The following is a 24,474-nucleotide window of genomic DNA, read 5'->3' as shown; positions in this document are numbered from 1 at the left end:
AATAAAGATTATTTAAAGTGGTCCCTATAAAAAAATAAAAAATCTGCATGGTCCGATTGAAAATTTAGATTTAAACTTACAAGGAGCACCTCAAACTTACTCTTCTAACGTTTTGATGAACTTGGCATAAAGATAAAGTTTGTGATGGAAATTATACTCTTAAAATATTATAGGCCTATGAGAAGAGGTTTAATTGTAAAAAATGAATGTTTTAATTAAATTGCGCGGCGGATGTCCATATGTGAGGATGGTCAAGTGGTTAAAGCGACCTACCTCCGCTTTTAAGAAATTTTATTTTAAGAGGCGTTCATTAGTCACTTGAGGTTGTTAGAGGGAAAAGGGGGGGGGGGGCTTGATAAAAAATCACGAAATATCACGTGGGGGAGGGTGGGGTATAGTAAGTTATCACGTGTATTTATTTTTTACCTACATATTTTAACAAAATCCATACATTAAAAAAAATCAAAAGTTTTACAACTTTTTCTCATAACTCAAAATACACGTGATGCTTTGTGGGGTTGAGGGGCTAATTTTGAATATCACCACGTATTACCAAGAGAGAGGAGGGTTAAAAAATCCTTTAAAAATTGATCAAGTAATTAATGGACGCCTCTTTAATTTATTTTCATATCATCAAAATGTGTAAAATACCTAAACTGATATATAAATAGTTATAAATTGTCAAGATATATATAATTTTTATAATTAAACCACGTTTCATAGGCCTATAATATTTTAAGAATTCTGTTTTGTCTATTATAGGAATGAGGTTCTCCATGTAAATTCTCAAGCAACACAATTGTGTCTCAGATCACACCCACTTCGAGTCATGCACATTTTCTACAATCCTATTCGAGGAATGTTATAAATAAACACAATGTTAAACATAAACAACTGTGTTTATCAATAATTAATAAATATCCTATTTTATAAATCTAATCGTGGGAACACGACAACATGGAAGTTACACTTTTATCATTATCTAAATATTAAAAATGGTTTGTGCGATTGATCAGAATTGTTATCGACATCGAGTAATATGTTACCTCATTGAGTCAAAACAATTCCAAAGTCTTATCCACTATTTATATATGAGAATGCATAAATGATTTTATCATAATACTCTATTAATATAATATACTATCTATCACTTTTATTAAATTCAATCATCCATTACTCAAACTTTCACAATTTTTTTAATCGTTCGAGTAATAAATGCTATGTTAATATTAAGTGTATTAGAAAATACACATCCAAGTGTATACACCGATATATATGTCACACATATATTTATTTATTTAAATATGTAAAAATTTATCAAAACATATTAGTATTATATTTAATATAAATTTTCAATATAAGAAAGGGGAGAGAGTTGTGTAAAAATAAAATTCGATTTTTTAAGTGAAACTTCTAATGCGACATCCGACCTGGTTGCGTTATAGAAAAGGAAATAGAAAGAGACAGTAAGTAGAGAAACAGAGATACTCAAAGGTAGGCAATAGAAGAGGAAAAGAGGCAGTAGATCATAAGGCTGTGAAATTATCTTAATACGCATTTATTAGGGGGCGTCCATTAACCACGTGGAGTTTTTAGGGAGTTCGACAAAAAATCACGAAGTATCACGTGGGGGGTGGGAGGTTATAGTAAGTTACCACGTGTATTTACAATTTACCTGAATTTTTAACATTTTCAAAAAAAACAAATCTAAAATTTACATTTTTTTCTCATAACTAAAAATACACGTAATGTTTTGTGAGGGAGATGTAATGGCAACGCTATCTCAAGCTTGTTTCTTGGTAGTGAAAAGTATGAGAAAGTCTATTTATTTGCTGTGTTCTTAGGCGTAGTTTACATATAAACATATAAACAATCAAGGATGAATATTATGATAACATTTCTTGAAACATGCTATTATCATAACATTCTTTCTTGCTTGTTTATATGTGAAATATGCCTGATCGCACAGCAAATAAATAGATATTTTCACAGCTTGCAATACCAAGAAACAAGCATAAGATAGTGTTGCCATAACAACGCTATGTTTAGAGCTCTGTTTTAGCAGAATTGCCCCATTAAATTATTTAGTGCAAACCTTTATTGTCATTCACTTTCTTTACAAACAAATTTAGATTGAAAATTATAAACAAGATTTTGCAACTGCATCATGGTACAAACTATATTATCAGAATACAACTCAAATAAATTGTATTTTACGTTAATTATCATAATCCATCCAATTGCAAATGCTATAGATTTAGATAAATGTCCACTTGAAAATAATAATTTATCCTTTCCACTCGCAAATTGCGATATTTTCATGTAATTTGCGGCGGCATCCGAGTGGAAAGGTTTAAAGATTGCCATCAAAATTTATTAACGATTGTGAAATGTTAATAAAGTTTGTTTCACGAATATTTCATGAGTACATTAGAGATCAATTTCTGCCTCTTTCTATTTTCATTGCCATATGACAAAGTTTCACTTATTTTGCGCGTCCACGCACTATTAAATTTTAAGGGATGTAATCGAATAAATACTTTTATGCGGTTGTTATTATGAATAAAGAGAAGGGTTTGTTTATAAATATGATTATCGGGAAGGTTCAAATAATATATATAAATATTAGGGACTTAAGCACAATATTTTACAGAGCCTTAAGTTAAGTATTTATAGGACAATTCTGCTTCATAACATAGCGATGTCATGGCAACGCTATGTAGTGCTTATTTCTTAGTAGTGAAAACAGTAAAAATGTTTATCTATTTGCTTTGCGGTCAGGCGTATTTTACTTAGAAACATGCAAGGAAGAATCTTATGATAACTGCATCATCGAAAATTCTGTTATCATAACATTCTTTCTTGCTTGTTTATATGTAAAATACTCCTGATCGCATAGCAAATAGTAAGACATTTTCAGTTTTCACTACCAATAAAAAAGCATAAGACAGCGTTGCCATGACAACGATATGTTATAAAGCAGAATTGCCCCATTAATGTATTTTTGAATATTTAATTTAAATAACGTTTCAGAAATCTATGATTGCAGCATCCTGTTTCTGTATCATTATTGATGTTGTTTACATTTATATTAGGGTTGCACCGAATATTCGGTTACTATTCGGTATTCGGCACCTTTTTTGATATACGACCGAATACTAAATAGTAACTTACTATTCGGCCGAATACCGAATATTTAAAATCAAAGAAGCCGTCTCCGCTCAGCGAAAATATTGTGTGTGTGTTCTATATTTTATGCGATAAAGAACTTGTGATGGATCTGTATATTTTGAAGTCTTTAGTTTATAATATATATGATATGAATAAATTTTTCCAGTTTTCACTACTAATGATTGCGTTATTGTATTTTGTATATATAATAATTTAAAGTTTATCAACTTTTGAGATTATAAACGAACACGTGAAGAACTCTTTCCTCAATATTCAAAGGACACATTATTGTTATATGCTTATGTTATTTGTTAAGAATCTTTTAACGATTACACGCATGCGTTGTATCTATATTCAATAAAGTCCTTCATTCCATTCAATCTAAGCATTTCTAAATAAAGAAATATCATAGGCTCTTTATAGCAAAAAATACGAATAATATTTCTGGTCAGTTATAATAACATGACATATGAGAAACAATATTGCGTTAATGTAATAAAAAAAATTAGAAATACATTTGTATATATATATATATATATATATATATACACCTAAGTCTGTTTTTACACGGAGATTGGTTCCAGAAGAATCCGTGTAAAAAAAAAACGTGTAAAAAAAGACATTGATCTTATACAAAAATGGGTGATTTGTTCCTAATCTCTAAAACCTATTAAAATTGGTGAAAAACAAGAATTTTTAAGAACAAGAATTAAATTAGTGCTATTCACATTTGCTTTGACCAGTAAAAATTGTTTGTACGCGCTAAAGGGGAATTCACTTAAATCTTTAAGCTAGTGTTTGCAAACTATCGATACTATCGATGGTTTCAGACTTTTTTCTTTCATAAATACTTTTTTGTGATATGAACATACTTCGCAAAAATTTAATTTGACAAAAAAAATTTAGGTACATAAAATTTCAAATCGTGCTAAATGGAAGAAATTTGTGTAAAAAATTTAAAAATATTCAATTTTCAAACTGTGTTATATCAAAACCGTGTACAAAAAGACCGTGTAAAAACAGGCTTAGGTGTATATATATGTAAAGAATTGCTTTTTGTTTTTTTTTTCACTAGCATATTTGTTATTTAAATATGCGGTATTCGGCCTAATAGTATAAATGGTGCCGAATCTTCCAAATAAGAAAGAGTAACCGAATAGTAGTTGCAAAACTAGACATGAAAATTGAATATACATATAGTACGTTAGTAACATAACAACTGCAAATAGTAATTGCTTCATTACGAACGAGTTTAGGCGCTAAAGTTGCCGAATATTCGATATTTGGTCTCTGGAGCATGCCGAATATTCGGTATTCGGCATGCTATACTATTCGTTGCAAGCCCAATTTATATATTAAAAACTACATTCACTGTATAAACATTGTGCTAATAAGTATCAAGTATTTTGCAAGTGCCCTTTAACACTTTCCCCTCGTCCCAAAATAAAAACACACATCCCATTTCTAAATCTAACCTTAAACCTATTATTTATCCCAGCGGGCTCACACATATCAAATATCCTTTATCAATTATTGCAGCTTACCCTCATTTAAACCGCCCTTGCACGAAGCGCCCCTTAATCCTATAATATCACACAGAATACAATCAATGTGCTCCGAGCTTTTCGCCATTTTCGAATGCTTATTCTTATGTTTCGATTTGATCACTTCGTTTAAATAATCCACCACTTCTTCCGAGACCAATAATTCGTTTGGACAGAATTTGGTGTCCGTGCTTTTGGATAAAGCTCGATTAGTGTTTGATAAATTTGTGGGGGTTCTACTAACCTGAGGAGGTTGCAGACAAGTTAAAGAATAAGATTCATCTGAACGTTGGTGTTTGAAATTGTGTTTTGGGTGGAAAGAATTTTCACACAGACTGTTTTTGCTAGAACCGGATTGAATGGATTGGAAATCTGGAACGCTGTATTCTTGTAAGTCTGTATTAATTTCGTCGGTCACGTCTGGAATGACTTTTGGTTTAGATTTGTGTTTAGAACTCTTTTTACTGTTTAAAGTTTGACTTTTTGCGTCGCTTGAACTATCGTGTTTACATTTCTTTTTGTTATGCCCCAAAGTAAAACTTTTCCTTAAAATCGTACCAAACCTATTAAACTTACTACTATTACCATCCTTTACCTCGCTTCTTTCCACATGTGCCATTTGACTAATTTTCGGACTCCTCACATCGTAAGTAATCATTCCATCTAAGTTCTGGCATATCGCTAATAAATTTGACACTTTTTTATTCCAATTCGCCGACAGATCTTGTTGAGCAAAACTTCTCCGAGACGTTTTTACAGATTGCTGCTGTCGAATAGAGTTGCTTTGGAGTTGCTGATGCTTCTGAGATTCTAAAAGTCGTTTTAATTTTTTTGACAGCAAAGATAGATCTTGCAATGTGTACTGTTGAGACGGAATGTTGAAGTTGGAGCTGTCAATCAGTCAATCTTGCATGAGGTTTTGAGAGACAGAATGTAATTGTTCTTTCAACGATCTGAATGATGGACGATCGTCTGGGCTGTGGGACCAGCAGGCGCGCATTATCTGGGGATAAAAGACTCATGAATGGATAATAAAAATATAAAATCGTGATATTAACTGGAGAAGATTTTGTAAATAATTGACTCAATATCTTGCAAGTATGTCGAATTGCTGTAGTTCCAGTCTTACAATGGTAAAAACTATTGCAGATTATTGAATTTTGTACAAATTTGGCAAACATTCTAATTATATTTGGCAAATTATTCAAATGTTATAAATTATTAAACAGAAAACGAACATGCGCCTAGGGCCGACACGTCGTATATTCATCACCAGTCAGCAAAAATGCATTGGTCACCAAAAAGAGATCCCGTCTCAAAATTTAGAATCTTTCAAGTTCCCAAAACGTTGAATTCTTCAATTCTTATTAACTTCCCGTAGGGTAATATAGTAATTGCAAAAAAATCGAAAATGAATTTTTTTATATATCTTTACGTTTCAAAGGTTTTTAAACATGTTGGCATACCTTAAAAAAATGGATGTAAGTGTGTGTGTGAGTGCGGATACAAATGTTCGTCGACGATTTCTCGAACACGGATCAACCGATTTGAACAATTCAAAAAACATTTTATTTCTACTGATAAGGAGACGTGGTAATTAGTTTTTTAGCGGGAAAAAAGCGCCCAAAATGGTATTTAAGTTTGAGATAACGGAGCGTCCGATTTAAATACTTTAAAAAAACATTTTACTTGTATTGACAAAATGAACAACTAGTAAAATTTTTGTAAAGGCAGGTAGAAAATATTGCCATTTGGCGGTCAAAAATAAACATTAGACATAAGTACATCGTACAATAAGATATTTAATAAAGATTATAATAATAAAGATTTATATGGGTTCCGTACCAATGTTTACACGTTCGAGGACTACGCGGCGCTTACGCTTTTATATTTCCACTCCAAATCAGCTATGCAGCGCGATTGCTTAAAAAAATGTTCAAAATTTTCAAAAAAAAAAATCAAAATATGAAAAAATCTACTTTTTCGTAAATGACAATTAATTTCAAAAATTTAAAAAAAATCTCAAAGATCTAATTTTTGTTTTTCAAAGTTTTTTTTTAATAATTAAGTTTTCGGTACGGGAAGATCCAGCAATTTGCCTTAAGGCACGTTGCCATGCACCATTAGTTTAGTTACACATATACGTTTCCTTCTACAGTTGCATTATGATATTAACAAAGAACAGTACAATTATAAGAAATAGTAGTGGACAAGAATTGAACCTTGAGGAACACCTAGCTCAATATTTAAGTTGTTTGAACAGGAGCGGGCTGGCCGAGTTTTGCAAAACCTAATCAGCACGATTGCCAGAATTTTCAAAATTGGTTCAGTATGTTTTTAGTAAAAACGTTTACGAAAAATTTCGTATCTGCTAATTATATAAAAATGGCTCAGCCGATCGTAGCGCAAAACTAATCAAATGATTTAGAATGAATCAAAACATCAAAAATACACAAATATGATAATTCGAATTTTATAGCGAAAACAAATTTGTCCGTCGACAAGTTATTAAGAGATAAAATATCAATAAACCTACTTCATAAACTTCTTTCGCACAGCCTTTAGGTCTCTCAAGAACAATTCCACGTTGTACACGTTCTACGACTTCGGTATTCTTCAAACGACCATAAGGCATCTTTCCACAAGTAAAGACTTCCCACATCAAGACTCCTAAAAAATAAAAATACACATTTAATAACAAAAAATCTCATTTATACATATCAAGTATGACACTAATCCTCTTACCATAAGCCCACACATCACTCTTGGAGCTAAACCTGGTGTAATTAAGAACTTCAGGAGGCGCCCATTTTATAGGGAACTTGGTACCACCTGATGACGTATACTGGTCATCCAAAACGTAACGAGCTAAACCAAAATCTGCTACTTTTACTGTATTTTCAGAACCAACGAGACAGTTACGAGCAGCCAAGTCGCGATGGATATAATTGTGCCGTTCTAGGTAGGACATACCTTTGCAAATCTGGGGTAAAAGATTTATGATAAAATCAGTTACTATATGAATGCAATATTTTAACCCTTTCCACTCGCAAATTCAGAGATTTATATGAATTTTGCCGCCGGAGAGGCGCGCCATCCGAGTGGAAAAATTTAATATTTTAAAATATTTATTTCTATTTACCTGTATGCACATATCAAGCAACATGGCACTGTTTCCAGCCAGAGCAAGTTCGTGACGTCTCAAATGGTTGAGCAAGGAACCATGACGCATGTATTCTGTCACAATATAAATTGGACGGTGCTTTGTGCACACTCCGTACAGTTGCACTAGGTTCTGATGTTGCAATTTACTAAAAGGAAACAAGAATTTTAAGATGCATGAAACAGAAAACGTAAATAATTATAACAAATCTGTTATACTCACGTCATGACTTTGGCTTCTTCAATGAAGTCATCTTCAGACATTGTTCCTTCTTTCATCATTTTAACAGCGGTATCGATAGATCCGCGCCATTTACCTTTACGGACAACGCCAAATTGACCAGAACCTAATTCTTCAAGCAACATCAGCTCTGCTGGATCAATTTCCCATTTATCTAAAATAAATTTTACCAGCACATTAATATTATTGCTATTACTATTCCTATCATTATTATTCTTCTCCCTTACCATGACTGAGACCAGCAGTAGGTGGTGCTGGTCTATCGCAAGGCGACGCCTTAAGTCGGCTCGCCAGTCCTCCACTGTTGTGCCGATGATAATTCACCAATTCTGGGATGCTTGCACAACAATGTTTTTCAGAGAGATAATATAATTCACCTCCTGCACCTCCTCCACTGCCCGATTTGTTTGGCTGCTGCTGTTTGATGTGATAATGTTTGACGTGGGGGTGTGGACTGTAAAAGAAACAGTATAATGGATAATTAATTTATTGTTAATTGGTGAGTTTGTTTAATTTTTGCTTACACTTTGGTATAAAGCGAGAGTGTATAGAGGCCTTTAGTCGAAGAGTTTCTTACAACAAAACAACCTTCTTTGTCTTCTTGTTTGAGTAACGATTCTGCTCGTTGCCTGGACATGTCTCCAACATACCACCTGGTAGACAAATACAAATTATAAAAAACTAATATTGTGTAGTTACTAATTAAAATATTAGTTTCATAAGTACATCCTCTACTTACTCATATTTTTGTAAACCGAGCAGCTCCTTTTCTTTAACATAGTTGCTCGGGATGTATCCAATGTTACTGCAACAATCAAATAATATTAATTAACTTCAAATATAAAAAAATAAAATAATATATTAATTTGTAAACTTACCCAGCATTATCTTTAACTTTCCACCAATGTTCTTGCGAGTCATCTACTACTTCATACTCTGCCCCCTGAAATTTGAAAATAAATATTGATAATAACACAACTTTTTTGAAATAACTGAAATTTGATTGATTTAATTAATAATAATAGTATATTGGAGCCTGAATTAGATGTGTAGAGGAGTCTGAATTAGATTGAATATTCGTGCCAGAGCGTATCTAAAAATTAGTTAGTCTATGCTTAAACGTAACTAACTTCAGGTGGACGCCATGTTTGTTCCAACTGATATGTTTTGTGAATAAAGAAATGTCCGTTCTTACTTTCCCGAGCTTCGAGGTGAAAACATTGAACTTGAAATATAGAGATTCTGGCGTATCAATCTGATTAGATTCAATCTAGATTTTATTCAATTAGATTTAATCCAGAGCGTATCTAAAAATTAGTTAGTCTATGCTTAAAAGTAACTAACTTCAGGTGGACGCCATGTTTGTTTCAACTGATATGTTTTGTAAATAAAGAAATGTTCGTTCTTACTTTCCCGAGCTTCGAGGTGTAAACATTGAACTTGAAATATAAAGATCCTCGCGTAAGGCAAATAATTGTTGTTGTTATTATATATGTACTATATCAGAAGAAGAAGAAGAGGAATGCAGACGATTGACGACTTACGTGAGAAGAGAAAATACAGGGAACTAAAAGCCAAACACAGAATCAAGAAGCATGGAAGCACAAGTTTGGAAGGAAAAATACATGAAAAAAGGGGTAGGGGGAATAGTGGTAATGGGAATGATAGACGAAGAGTAAAGGGGGTAAAGAAATCATTTATTTGTAGTGGCTCTCACACCTTGGACCTGCCTTCGGGCAGACTACCATTTATTATTTAATATATTGACGTGTAATTTTATTTCAGTAAGTCTAAGGTAAAGTAATAATCCGTGTGATAAAATGGTGTGAGTGAAAAGTAAAGCTTGTAACAGATAAAATGTTTTTGACGTAAATAAGTTTGATATATTGTCTTTATTATTTACATTATGAATTTAATTAATCACCTTTTCTAATGACAAATCTCCTCCTTCAATAGCTTTGAATGGATACAAAGCCACAACCACTTTGGCACGAAGCATAATCTTGTCCTGCAAGAGAAAAATAACATAAGTTTTAATAATCTTGTATTTTTCCTAATTATTGAATTATTTGTATTGTTAATAGAAAAAGTAGCAAAAAAATACTAGTGTACAAGCGTTGCCTTAATCCGAACGGCATGATCATGCAGCAGTGATATCAATGTTCACTTAACATAATAAGTCAAAAACTGTGGTATTAAGTGGCAAGACTTCATCCATTATTATCGTAAACTTTTTCGAAGCATTTTTAACCTCCTCACGCTCTTGGTGATATTTTTAATTACACCTTCAAACATCACGTGTATTTTTAGTTTCTACAATAATGAGCCGATTCTGCCGCACAACAGACCAATGTTATGCAGTGGTGTTGTGCTAATATTTTTTTTGCCGGAACGCTAAAATTTAATATTGTTTGCCGGAACGCTGAAATTTAAAAACCGGTTCATAAACCGGTTTAAAAACCGGTTCTCATGTTTGTTCCGGTTCCGTTCAAAAAGGAAAGAAACAAAAATCATTACAAAACCCATTTTGAGCACATATTTGCATGTTTATTACAATAATAGGAACATTTAATAAAAATTAGTTGAATTATAATTTATAAAATTCGCTTATTAAATCATTTTCTAGTAGTAGCGATTTTTTTAAAAAAAATTTTTGCCGGAACGCGTTCCGGCTCAAAAATGATTTGCCGAAACGACGTTCCGGCGCGTTCCGGCTCGACAACACCACTGATGTTATGGCAAGGCCATGTTACGCACCAACTTCCATACATTATGCTACTCAATCATACTGAATACTGTCAAAATGACATGTATTTGCGATGCATTCACGCGTTTTACACATAAACTGCAACGTCACTCGTATCTTATGAAGCTGAGTCAAAACAACCCTGTTATCTAAGATGTTTTTTTTTTGACATTTGTGCGGTTTCTATGTTAGTTTTTCTATCTGACAACCTGAGAAAAACTCCTGACTGCACAACAACAACATGGCTTTTGTCAATATTTAGAACGAATTAGTATGACTAGTTCTTCATAACATGGCCTTATCATAACATTTGTCTGTTATGCGGCAGAATCGGTCCATAACTCTTAAAACGTAGAAAATTATCTTTAAATTCAGGTGAAAAATAAATACACATGATATTTTACCACTCCCCATCTCGATTTTTGTGAACTATTCCATTTTAAAACTTCGCTGAGTAAAATTGGGCTTATCTAATTATCTATATTATTATATTACCTTAGTTTTGGCACTCGGCGTCCCGGGCGCCATGGCTCCAACTGGTCTCTGCGAAACAACCAATCCGTGTGCGCCACTCCCTGTATTACCAACACTTCCGGCACCGGCTGCCGGATTCAGACTCAAACCAGCGACCACAGCGCCGTGTCCATTGCTGTGTTTGCCGTTGGGACTGCTGTCCTTGTGGTGACCGCTGGTGGTGACAACGCCCGTTGCAGAGGGACTGTGGGCGCCGTTGTTAACGGCGGAAGACGCTGTAGTGCTGTTGGCAGCACTGGTTGTGCCGTTGTGAGAGGAAGAGTTTGAGGGACCGCCGTGAGATGTCAGCGCCGCGGTGGCTGGAAAGGAGAAAAAAATGATAAATGAGAGGGTAAAAATGTTTATAAAAATATATTTAGTAAAATAAATTAACAAATAGATATACAATATACAAATAGATAGATAGATATATAAATAAAAAACAAACTTCATCCATTTGATTGCAAACTTCTTTTTTTTTATATCACAAAAAACAGTTTAAAGCAGTGGTTTCCACTTTGAACTGTTCAAAACAGATCTATTTGAAGTTAGGTCAAAGCAAAAGCTGATTTAAGAAAAATATTACCCCATAAAAATATTTATCTTGATGAAACTACGTGAATGAATTAAATATTGTTAGAAGGATTTTGTTAAACTTGAAAAAAAGATAATATTATATAAAGATAATGATATTATTACTATCTACCTAACAAACATTGACCATTGTTTACCGTTGACGCAATACAGTCTCATTTTTTATTTTTCAATAATGCACAATTAACGATTTCACGTCAGCACATCATCTCTAATGCATCATTTCGCTTTCAACAATTAATTATTACAAAACTGAATTCGTATAAAACAAATAATAATAATATCGAATTCGAAAACGTGACGCACATTGTGGAATCCATTTATCATAAAATATTATATTTAATAATAATAACAGAAAAAAATTCATAATATTACAATATTAATAACAGCGATCAGAACTATGTGTTCTAAGAGCTGTATTAACTAGCGTACATTTTAATACAATATTTTTCTCGAAAAGGCAACCCAACGGTCAACCATTCTTCCTTCATATGTGCAGACTATTAATAAAAGATATGTATGTATACAGTAGTATTGGCGTATATATGTTCCAGCAATGCCCACAAAATGTGATTTTCATTCGAAATTAAATTTGATATCTTTAACCTCAAGTGGAAAATTCATATCATACTGCTCGATATCGAGCTGGCTAAGGTTGAGTTCGAACCCGGTAGTAGTTTGTGCTAGCCCACGTTCTTAACCATACATCAATACGGCCTCAAAAATAAAAATGAAATAAAATATATTAATAAAATTAAGTTTACCGAATTCGCATCGGGCAATACCACAATTGTTTTATTTATTTATTATTTGCGGGTTTTCCTCATATTAATGACAATAACCGTGACGCATTAAAACCGATTTTAATATTAAAATATTTTGTGTCTTCATTAAAAATTGTATGGTCACGAACTTATAATTTAATTATTTTGTTAAAAAAAATATTTATATTACGAATACATATAATTGTTTTTTAAATTATCGTTTTAGGAAATCTTCGTGATTCCGTGTATTCGTCAAATTTTTTTTTCGGGTTTTACCGACAATTCTGGGTTTTAATAATTTATTAACTTCCCGTAGGGTAAGTTATAGTAATCGCAAAAAAATCGAAAATGAAAATTTTTATATATCTTTACGTTTCAGAGGTTTCTGAACATTTTGGCATACCTTAGAAAAAATGGATGTATGTGTGTGTGTGTGTGTGTGTGTGTGTGTGTATGTATGTATGTATGTGTGTATGTATGTGCGGATACAAATTTTCGTCGACGATTTCGGGAACACGGATCAACCGATTTGAATAATTTAAAAAAAAATCGATTCGTATTGATAAGGAGACGTGCTGATTAGTTTTTGGCAAAGGCAGGTCTAGCCGTTCCGAAGATACGGGGCAAAAAGTGCCGAAAACGGTAACTCAGTTTTTAAGAGTACGGAGCGTCCGATTTTAATAATTCAAAAAACATTTTACTTGTATTGACAAGGTGAGGAATTGATCAAATTTTCATGAAGGCAGGTCTAGCGGTTTCGGAGATCTAACGAAAAAAGTAAAAAAAAATGCCATTTTGCAGTCAAAAATGATCATTAGACATATGCACATCAAATTATCAGATATTTTATAGAGATTTTAACAATAAGTATGAATTTTGTTTACATTCCTATGGGTTCCGTACCAATGTTTATCCGTTAGACAGCGACGCGGCGCTTACGGGCTTTATATTTTGTTTCTATGCAGTTGCGACAGTACGATTGCTTTGAAAAAAAGTTCAGATCTTCCAAAATATGTCAAAATAAAGAAAACATTTTTTTTTTCAAAAAAAAAAAAAATTTTTTTTAAAAATTTTTTTCAGAATTTTTTTTTTTTAAAAAAAATTTTTTTTCAAGCAAAAGTAATTCTTTGTCCAATTTATAGTTTCTCAAAAATCTTATTTTTGCAAAGTAAAATTTTTTCAAAAATGATAATCGTTTTTAAAAAAATAATAATTTTTGGTACGGGAAGTTCCAGCAATTTGCCTTAAGGCACGATGCCCTAATTGCCTTAAAACAGAATTCCACTTACAGCTAGTTTTTAATTTTTTGTTGTAGACTATCACTGTTTTAATTTTTTTCTTGTTGACTAGAGTATTATACCATCTGGCAACACATTCCTTAATTCACAACATGAACTTACAATTTTCAACTATTTTTAATACACTAGTAGAAGAAAAGCTCTTAGCAATAATAATAGAAATTTAATGTCGATTAATTAGCTTCTGATTTGCTGGGGTCACCATAAAGAAATATTAAGAAGTTGACAAATTTTTTTAGCAATTTTTTTTAGAAAACTTGTTTTTTTTATCGGGTAACACATTTTGATAAAAGTAAAATCTTAATTTCTTATTTATTATAGGACTTAAAAAAATGAAGTTCAATTTTATAAATTTAAATTAATAGTTTAAAAAAACACTTACGCTGATACTATTAAACTAAAGGAGTACTGCAACATAATTTTTACAGAGAACATAATAAATTTATGACGAGTAAACTGAGTCTTGATTTGCGGAGGAGATTAATAAAGTGTTATGCCTGGAGCATAGCTCTGTACGGATCAGAGACATGGACTTTAAGAAATGCCGACAAGAACCTACAAGGAGAGTTATAAAATGCGGTGCTGGAGACAAATAGAGTAGATAAAGTGGGCAGACCAGATAACATATTTCTTCATTTGTTGAAGAGTGGACCAAAAAATAACTCTACTAAGCATAATCCTGAAAAGAAAAGGAAACTGGATCGAACCCGTTCTGCAAAAAGAGTGCCTCCTGCACGACGTCGTTGAAGAAAAAACAGAAGGACTGGAAGCAATGGCAAGGAGAAGAATGCAAATAATTTACGACTTACGCGAGAAGAAAAAATACAAGAAACTGAAAGCCGAAGCGCAGAATCAAGAAACATGGAATGTCAATCGTTTTGCAGTCTAAGATTTAACCATACATACACTCCGTTTCACTTGTGTAGAATTGGGATCAAAACCGATCCTAATTGCTATTGCTTGGGTGGAGTGACTGAGGCGGATGCTGAGCACGCCATTATGGAGTGCAAAAAATGGGAAAAGGGTGGGAAAGAACTATGGAAGGGTATAGTATGACAAAAAATCTCCCTCCCAACCAATTTTATAACATTGACAAATCAAATAAAATAAAATTGTAAAGATAATTTATAAAATGTATATGACTAATATACGTGTATACTAAGTCTACAAATCAGCAATAAAAAAAGGAGCATGGAAGCAGAAGTTTGGAAAAGAGAATACATGAAAACAAGTGTAAAAGGGCGGGAGAATAGTGATAACTGGTAATGGGGATGATAGACGTCGAAGGGTAAGGAAATCATTTTTGTGGTAACTCTCACACCATGGACCTGCCTTCAGGCAGGTTACCATTTATTATTTATTGTATTTGTTATTGCTCAATTGTAAGACCAAGATCGCATAAAGTTGCTCTCCCTTATTTCACTGATTAATTTTTTTTTAAATAAAAAAAGAATAAGATAAGCCTCTTATCTTACTGCATATATTTATAACATATTTTTTCATCTTATATTAAATTGGAAACAAAAAGCATCTTATAAAATCAAAAAAATATATATTACATAACAAACACTTGAGAGTAATCTTGCCAGCATTGACACGCTCGCTTATGATGAAATTAAAAAAAATCCTAACACAAAAATTCTTTTACAGTTATTGAAAATTAATTTTCTATTTATTAGCAAATACAAATACTACTTACTGGGTATGATATAGTACACGATATGCGATTTCCTATAAAACATAGGACTTCCATCCATTTTCATTTTTTCAGACTACGCAACAGTTTTTCTTAACTCTCTTTTATAAAACGAATTTAATAGAAAGTTTAATAAATAATATTAAAGCGTCTGGTCAAAATTACAAGCACTATTTAATTATTTAGCTGTATATTATAATAGTATTAAAAAAAATCCATTTAAAAATAAAGGAGATAGACAAGTCCACTTCTAGCAGTACAACACAACGCGAGCTAGCGAAGAAAAAACTAAAGAATTTTAATTTCCCAATTAATATTGGAATTATATAGTTCATACAAAACATATAATAGTCAATTAATTGTTAATATTAACAATTTTGTATTTAGTTAATTAGAGATTTTCGTTATGAAAATATTAAAATGGTTTGTTTTTTTAACTACACTTATTAACAAAATAATTTTTGAATATTATTATTGAAATACACAGTCTTTAAAATTAGACTTCACACTATTAACAAATGTTTTTATATTATATTAACAAGTAGCATTTAAAAAATTAAATTTGAACATTACACAACAGTGTATAAATAATTATTTTCACAAATATCTATTTATAATTAATTGTTATATTTATTATTTTATAACTTTATATTATTTTATTATTCAATTTTATTTTTTATTTATCCAGCAACGCAAAAAAATCAGTCAGCAAAACAATTTTCTATCGACTGATCGGACTTTAAGATTACGAAAGACTAAATAACAATGCAACTATAAATTTCAGACGATTCTATTGAATTTATTATACATATATAAATAATTATATATATATATATATATATATATATATATGTATTAAATAAATAATTAAATTGATACACGATATAGCAAATGTGTTGCGAAAAAAACAAATAATGTGTTGCGATTAAAACAAATACAAATAAAAACATATTTGTATATTACTAAAAAAACGAATACATATATATATATATATATATATATATATATATTCATTTAACTAGCGTTCCTTATAAACAACTTATGTTATTTATTTACTACATCGTATAGGACTTCATATATTAAAATTAATACGTCCTGTATTTTATATACCAAAAAAATTAAAAAATCCTTAAGACATATATATTAAAATGCTCAGAATTCTTTTAATAAGGTTTCCCCAATATACTCTATATAATAATATAGAGTACAGCTCTAAGGCAGTGTGAAAGATTTTCCATTGTCATTAGAAATATATTTTTGTTGTCAATATTTGCAAGTAAAAATTGATTGATTGATTACTACTGCTTTAAATAAGACATTAAAGTCTTGATTAACAAAAATAAATTATAACAAAAAAGAAAAAAAACTACTGCTTGATATCAGACAAGGCAGTGCGCTTAACCGTTACCATGAAAAACCTAAGATAAAATCTCAGCGAATAAGAGTTGTAAATTTTAAAATTTATTCATCCAGTTTTTAAGAAATATCTAGAAATTCATAGAACTTACAACAAAATAAATAAAAATAAAATTCTTAATATATAAATATAAATAGAATAAAATTCTTCGCTGTTCGTATGCTTGTTACAATTTTATCGAAAATAATTCAGTTAAATACAATAAGTTTAGGATTTTGGGCATAAGGGACAACCGATTTAAATGATTCGAAAAACAATCATATTGCTAGGGAGATGTGCTGATTAGTTTTTGGTAAAAGTTCGTCCGGCCGTTTCGGAGATACGAAGCAAAGAGTGTAGAAAAGTGGTGGTTAGTTTTTGGCAAAAGCAGGTCCAGCCGTTTCGAAGATACGGGGCAAAATGAGCCAAAAATAATAATTCAGTTTTTGAGATACGGAGCTAAATGTGCAAACAATGGCAGTTTTTGAGCGAACTAAGAATCCGATTTTAATAATTTGAAGAAATTTCTGCTCGTATTGAAGAAACGAATGCTTTTGGGGATTTTTTTTTATTTAATTTTTTTTTATTTCTAATTTTTTTTAATATCGAAAATAATTCTCTTATATGTTGTATATATATAGAATAAGAATAATGAAAGTTACAGTGTTTATAATAACATATTTGAAAACATTTAATATTCCTCGAATATTTCATTACGGTACGGGGAGTTCCAGCAATTTGCCTTAATGCACAACTTACTGAATGAATGAATGAATACGTATTTTTCTGTCGGCATCCGAGTGGAAAGGGTTAACTTCTTAATCTCTTGATGTATATGTGAATATTTATGTATATATACTGTATATATAAAATTTTAACTAATTGGTATCAATAAAAATTCATAAATCATTCCGTCAAATAAATCATCATTTAATTAATTAATTTAAAAATAATTATAAAATTACTATGTTATGATAACGCGGATTTCCGTTCATTGTTAAAGAATTCTAAGGCCGCGCGCGCACTACCGCTTTTCAGACGACAAAAAGAATCGGGATATACTTAAAATGACAAAATCCAAATTGCTGGACCTCCGTATCGTAACGAAATGTTCGAGGAATACTGATGTTTTCAAATAGATATTATAATATTGTAACATTGTCGAATATTTATAAGATTTATAAACTGAATAGCAAAGTTGAAATTATTTGTTTAAAGTATATTAGAACTATAGTCAGAATTAAAAATAAATCTGAATTATTTTCGATATACAAAAAAATATTTTTTTTAAAAAAAAGTTCGAACAAAAAAATTTTTTCAAAATCAATTATTTTGTTAAGACAAGCAGAAAGTTCTTTGAATCATTTAAATCGGACGTTTAGTTCTCTCAAAAACTGCCATTTTTTACATATTTATCTCCGTATCTTCGAAATGGCTGGGCCTGCCTTTACCAAAACTGATAACACTTCTCCTAATCATTACTAATTGAATGTTTTTTTACATCATTCAAATCGGATACTCCGTACTCTCAAAAAGTCGATTTCTATTTTCTGCACTCTTTGCTCCGTTTCTCCGAAACGGCTGGACCTGTCTCTGCCAAAAACTAATCAGCACATCTTCATATCAATAGGAATCGAATGTTTTTTGAACCATTCAAATCGGTTGATCCGTGCGCCCGAAGACGTGACTGGAAATTTGTATCCATACATACATACACACACACACATCCATTTTTCTGATTGTGAGGTTAGAAAGAGTAAAATGCTCAGAAACCTCCAAAACGTCGAGAAATGTAAAAATTTTCAATTTCGATTTTCGGCCCATTACAATAACTTCCCTACGGAAGTTAATAAATATATTGTAAACAGTAAAAATTTATCGATGTAATAGCTGAGAAATAAACTTATTTTGCTACTCACTTACGAAAATAAATAAAAAAAGCAAAGCTAATAAAAATGAATTGATACATGATGATTAATACATTCAGGGACCGATTCTGCCGCATAACAGAACAATGTATGGAAGGCTGATATGAATTTTTATACTAAATATTGACAAAAGCATGTGGTTGCTGTGCAGTCAGGCGTTTTTCTCAGTTTGTTACATAGAAAACCCAACCTATAAACCGCATAAATGTCAAAAAAACGATCTTAGGCAACAGGTCTTTGTTGTCAGCTTCATAACATACGAGTGACGTTGCAGTTTATGAGTAAACGCCTGAATGCACGGTAAATACATGACATTTGGACAGTATTCCAGTAATGTATGGAATTGATGCGTAATATGGCCTTGCCATAACATTTTTCTGTTATGAGGCAGATATCTGATATAACAGTAAGACTTCTCGCATGTGTTATTTTAAGTGCAAAATTTGTAAAATAAAAATAATGCGTATTAGATAAATAGCAATTGATTATTAGTCCAATATTTTTAATTTTATTTTTCTAATTCTGATATAATGTTACTAGATGTTATTTAGCAGTTGTAAGTATAACAAATTAAAAAACGTCTAACATAATATATAAATCCAGTTTCATTTATTTATTTCTCCTAAAGTTATATTTTATTTTAGGTATTTAAAAGCAGTTCTAACAATAGAATTAAATAGCAAATTGTTATCTCTAAAATTAGCAAACAGTTATTTGTCTTTAAAATTAACATAATACCAAAAGTCAGAAACAAATCATGAGAAGATTTTAGATTTAGTGTGGGAGTTGAAAAAAAATCGAGATGTTTAAATACTTATTTTTAACAAAATAAAGGATAAGGATAATAAAATAATATTGTAGAAATAAATGGCAAAAAACATTTATTGTCTTGACATTGAAAACATTCGAACTATCATCTGCTAGAAATGTCAATTTACTTAAAATTTGAATTTAGGTGACATTATGAGCCTAGATAATATTAGAATGTAAGATACAAGAAAAATGTAATGCCTACCAAAAAGCAGCTGAGATGTGCTAGAAATCAAAATAATGTAAGATGCAGTCAACAGAATATGATGTTTGGTAGATGAAATTATATAACTCAGTTTAATAAATAATGCAATAAGTCCAAAATTGCATATACATTATTTTTTTAAACTTATGCATGTCGGTCGCAATTTGGTTTACTTTACTAAATTATTTAACAATGCAAAAAAAATATTTTTACTTATTAAAAAAATGATTTAGAATTTTGTTTCATGTGTCAAAAATTCATTTATTTGGCATTGGGTATGGAATATTTAGCAAGTTGATCTTAGATTGAATAGTGCACATATGAACTAGATTTCACAAATTAATTCACCTAAGATTTGAACATAAACAATAATGTTTATTAAATTGATAGTAAAAAAAAATGTACTATAGAAATTGTAATTGTCAAAAATCAACTAATATATCGTAATAGATTATGAAAATTATAGACTAAATTATTGAAGCAATTATCTTGTGTGGTAAAATCAAGTGTGATATTGTTCTTTTACCGCAGATACTATATTTTTTTCTGAATTTCTTATACTACTCATGCTAAGACTATAAATGAATCACAAAGGCAGAGCATCAAATAGGATATGAAAAAGTATAGAAAAGCAATTTAAAAATTTGGAACTTTTGAATTGTAAACGTGGGTACAGGACAATGTCTGTCGGGTTATCTAGTATATATATCTATATATATATATATATATATATATATATATATATATCCATTCTCTTGGCAAGTTGCACAAGAATTAATAAATTGTGTTTCCGTATCGTCACAAAGTAGCGAATGACAATTTACGTAATCGATAACGTTTACGGATACCGATACTGTCAAAATATTGATTTTAATAATCGATATTGCAAAATTAGAAGGTCCAGACTTCCTATACGACACGGTGACGAAATCTTATGCAAATATTTATGTAAAATATTGTGTATAAAGTCTTTTTTTCTCTCTGTAACTTGCTCAAAATAATAGACAAAATATTTTTTTTTTGCACATTTTAATTACAATCTTTGTTGCAATTGTTTTGACTTTTATTATATGAATTTTTGAATGGATGGCAATCCAGTAATTGTCCAATCCAATTATGACTAATTAACTATACTTGAAGTATTTGTTGACATTTCTATTATATGTATGCAATTATACCCACGAGAGGCAATTTTCACTTGAGGCTATATTTGAGATCTATAACCTCAAGTGAAAATTTGACATCAAAGTTGCCTGATGTCGAGCTTTGGCGGTAGCGGGAATCGAACCGGGGAACCCGAGACTAGTTGGTGTGTACGTTCGAAATTATACCGCCAACTTATTCGGGAATTCCCGGCTGTTTCGTTTTCACTGTGCCTAACAAAATATAACTAGGCCTTAGTTGTCTATGTAAAGATATCCTCAAAAAATAAAAGAAATGCGAAGGCCAGTGTTGCCAATATAAAGTTAAAGTGCAATGTTGCCATTGTAATAATATAATAACCTCAAATAATAAAATTGTCATGAATTTAATATAAGGCTTAAAGACATTTCTTTGTCTACATTCTAATACGATATTGTAAATATTGTTATCCCCAATGTGAAGATATAAAAATAAAAGAAATACTAGAGCCAATGTTACCAATAAATAATAATCTGGGTATAAAATGGCTCATGAGCAATTCTGCCATTGTAAGAATACAATAATAATACCTCACATAATAAAATTGTCATGAATTTACATAATAAAATTGTCATGATTGTAATATAGTAACAACATTGTAAATATCGTTATCGCCAATGTATAGATATAAAAATAAAAGAAATACCAGGGCCAATATTACCAATATATAGTCAAAATAATGATCTGGGTATAAAATGCTTCTAGGGCAATTCTGGCCAAAGAAATACCAGGGCCAATGTTACCAATATAGAGCTAAAATAATAATCTGGGTATAAAATGGTTCTTGGGCAATTCTGGCATTGTAACAATATAATAACCTCAAATAATCATATTGTCATGAATTTAATATAAGGCTTGAAGACTTTTTTTTCAAATTAGTGTTCAGATTGTAATATTGTAACGATATTGTAAATAAGTAATAAATAAATAAATATGAAAAATCCTAGCCAGTATTGCCAATGTAAAGTTATAATAAATGCCCGATAGAGAAGATACAAAAAGAGGTTTTGCTAGTGGTATGAGTGCAAAGATTTAATAACCTCAAAAAATAAAAAGGGCTTAAAATAACATGGCGCAATTTTGCCAACATGAATATAAAATAACTTTAAACTAAAAGATAATATACAATCATTCATCAGTGGTAGCAATACAAGATTTGGGCCGATGCTGCCGCACAAAAGACCAATTTTATGGCAAGGCCATATGTTACATTCCAACTTCCATACATTATGCTACTGAATTATACTAAATACTATCAAAATGCCATGTATTTGCTGTGCATTCAAGCGTCTTACACATAAACTGCAACGTCACTCGTATGTTATGAAGCTGAGTCAGAAAGACCCTGTTATCAAAGATTATTTTTTTTGACATTTGTGCGAACTCTAGATTAGGTTTTCAATCTGACAACCTGACTGCACCACATGGCTTTTGTCAATATTTAGTATGGAAAGTTCTTCATAACAGCCTTTCCATAACATTGTTCTGTTATGCGGCAAAATCGGTCAATTATGGACTTCAAAAAAGACAACATAGTGCGCAGTGTTGCCAATATAAAAATATAATAGTCTCAAAATAGTAGACCAGGTATAAAAAGACCTTTCGTCAGCGGTGACAATATGAAGGTGTTTAGCCACAAAAAAAAAAAGAATGACACAACATAATATTGTTCAGTGTTGCCAATATGAAAATAGTTACCGCAAAATGGTAGATGGGATATAACATTAGCCTTAGTCAATGTGCTAAAGTTAGTTACAATAATGTCAAAAGGTTTTTAATTTGTATTTTATAAGTAAATAAATTTATAAATAAATGTTCGCAAAAACAAATTATTATCTGATGCGTTGCTACATAATTATAATTGGTTAATTATTAATAATAAGCTTAATAGATACTCGATTAAAGAACTTCTTTTAATACTCGATCAAAAGAACAAAAGAAATAAACAAAAATGAAATTTCTTATACACTGTGTTCTATTTATAAATAAGGAAGAATTAATAATGTTGATTTAAAATCTTTGCAAAGTGTCATATGTTGTGTAACGCGCTTCCATCTTCACAATTTCATAATAGGTTTATTCAAGAAATTATTCAAATTTATTCAAAGATATCTGAATGTCACGATTATTTTTAGATAGAATCTTACTTAAAAAATAATACTTGCTTTAATTTAATTACATTTAACCTATTATGTTTTTTTTATATAGGCAAGTTGACAAAACGGAACAAATAGACTTGCAGGAAATATAGTTATATAAAAACTAAAAACTCTTGAAATAAAATCATTCATTTTTTAATAAGTAGAAATATTTTTTGTATTGTTAAATAATTTAGTAAAGAAAACCAAAATGCGACATGCATAGCTTATTGCGTTATTTATTAAAACTGAATTATATAATTTCATCTGCCAAACGCATCCTGTTGACTGTAACTTATATTATTTTAATTTCTGGCACATCTCAGCTGCTTTTCGGCAATAATAATATAGATATAACATATTTCTTGTATATTACATTCTAATATTATCTAGACTCATAATTTCAGCTAAATTCAAATTTCAAGTGAATCGACAATTCTAGCAGATGACAGTTCAAACGTTTTCAATGTCAAACAATGATAAGTGTTTTTATGTAATTTTTGCCATTTATTCCTATAATATTACTATAGTTTTATCGTTTATTAAATCTTAAGAATTTTCTTTGACAAACTCCAAAAAGAATTATCAAAATCCGAATAACCGTTTAGGAGAAGTATCAAATCATACACCCGTACAGAAGAATTTTATATGTGAGATATATATAAATATATATAATGGTGAATTGAAATTAGAAAGCAATCATCCTTGATTTTTTATTGAATTTGTTTATCAAAATTATTATGAATACTTATTTATAAATTGAATATTCATATTACACACACACACATATATATATATATATATATATATATATATATGTAATATATATTGTGTGTGTGTGAGTATATTTAAAATTTATGCAGTGATAATCACACTACATAAATTTTAAATATTTTTTTCATACAATCTCTAGTTCCGTACCACCTGTACAAAATATTTTAGGTTTGTGAAATAATTACTTAAATAAACAATTTTGATTAAAATAATTCAATAGATATAAATAAATTACAAGCATTTCACAGAAAATATATCTCTCAGGTCTAAAACAGTATTATATTCTATCAGGAATATTTGAAGACTAAATTT

The 24,474-nt window shown here is 30.6% G+C and overlaps 1 protein-coding gene across 1 annotated transcript; it reads right to left on the bottom strand.

Moving 5' to 3' along the window:
- Positions 1 to 4,562: 4,562 nt before the first annotated feature.
- LOC113372750 (tyrosine-protein kinase Btk29A-like) lies at positions 4,563 to 11,690 on the bottom strand. The gene is made up of 11 exons (XM_026613097.1): positions 11,360 to 11,690; positions 10,043 to 10,126; positions 8,997 to 9,061; positions 8,858 to 8,923; positions 8,643 to 8,771; positions 8,346 to 8,572; positions 8,101 to 8,272; positions 7,858 to 8,026; positions 7,461 to 7,698; positions 7,252 to 7,385; positions 4,563 to 5,718 (listed from the first exon to the last, which is right to left on the bottom strand). Exons 1-11 carry the CDS (start codon positions 11,390 to 11,392, stop codon positions 5,617 to 5,619), a joined length of 1,419 nt encoding a protein of 472 aa, XP_026468882.1. The 5' UTR covers positions 11,393 to 11,690; the 3' UTR covers positions 4,563 to 5,616.
- Between the last annotated feature and the right edge of the window lie 12,784 nt (positions 11,691 to 24,474).

This window comes from Ctenocephalides felis, unplaced genomic scaffold (genome assembly GCF_003426905.1).
Source record: "Ctenocephalides felis isolate EL2017-DRISC unplaced genomic scaffold, ASM342690v1 CF-g0.4_SCAFFOLD_00845, whole genome shotgun sequence".
Classification (NCBI taxonomy): Eukaryota; Metazoa; Arthropoda; class Insecta; order Siphonaptera; family Pulicidae; genus Ctenocephalides; species Ctenocephalides felis.
The sequence above is the reverse complement of the archived record's forward strand: the minus strand, read 5'-3'. Positions and strand labels throughout refer to the sequence as shown.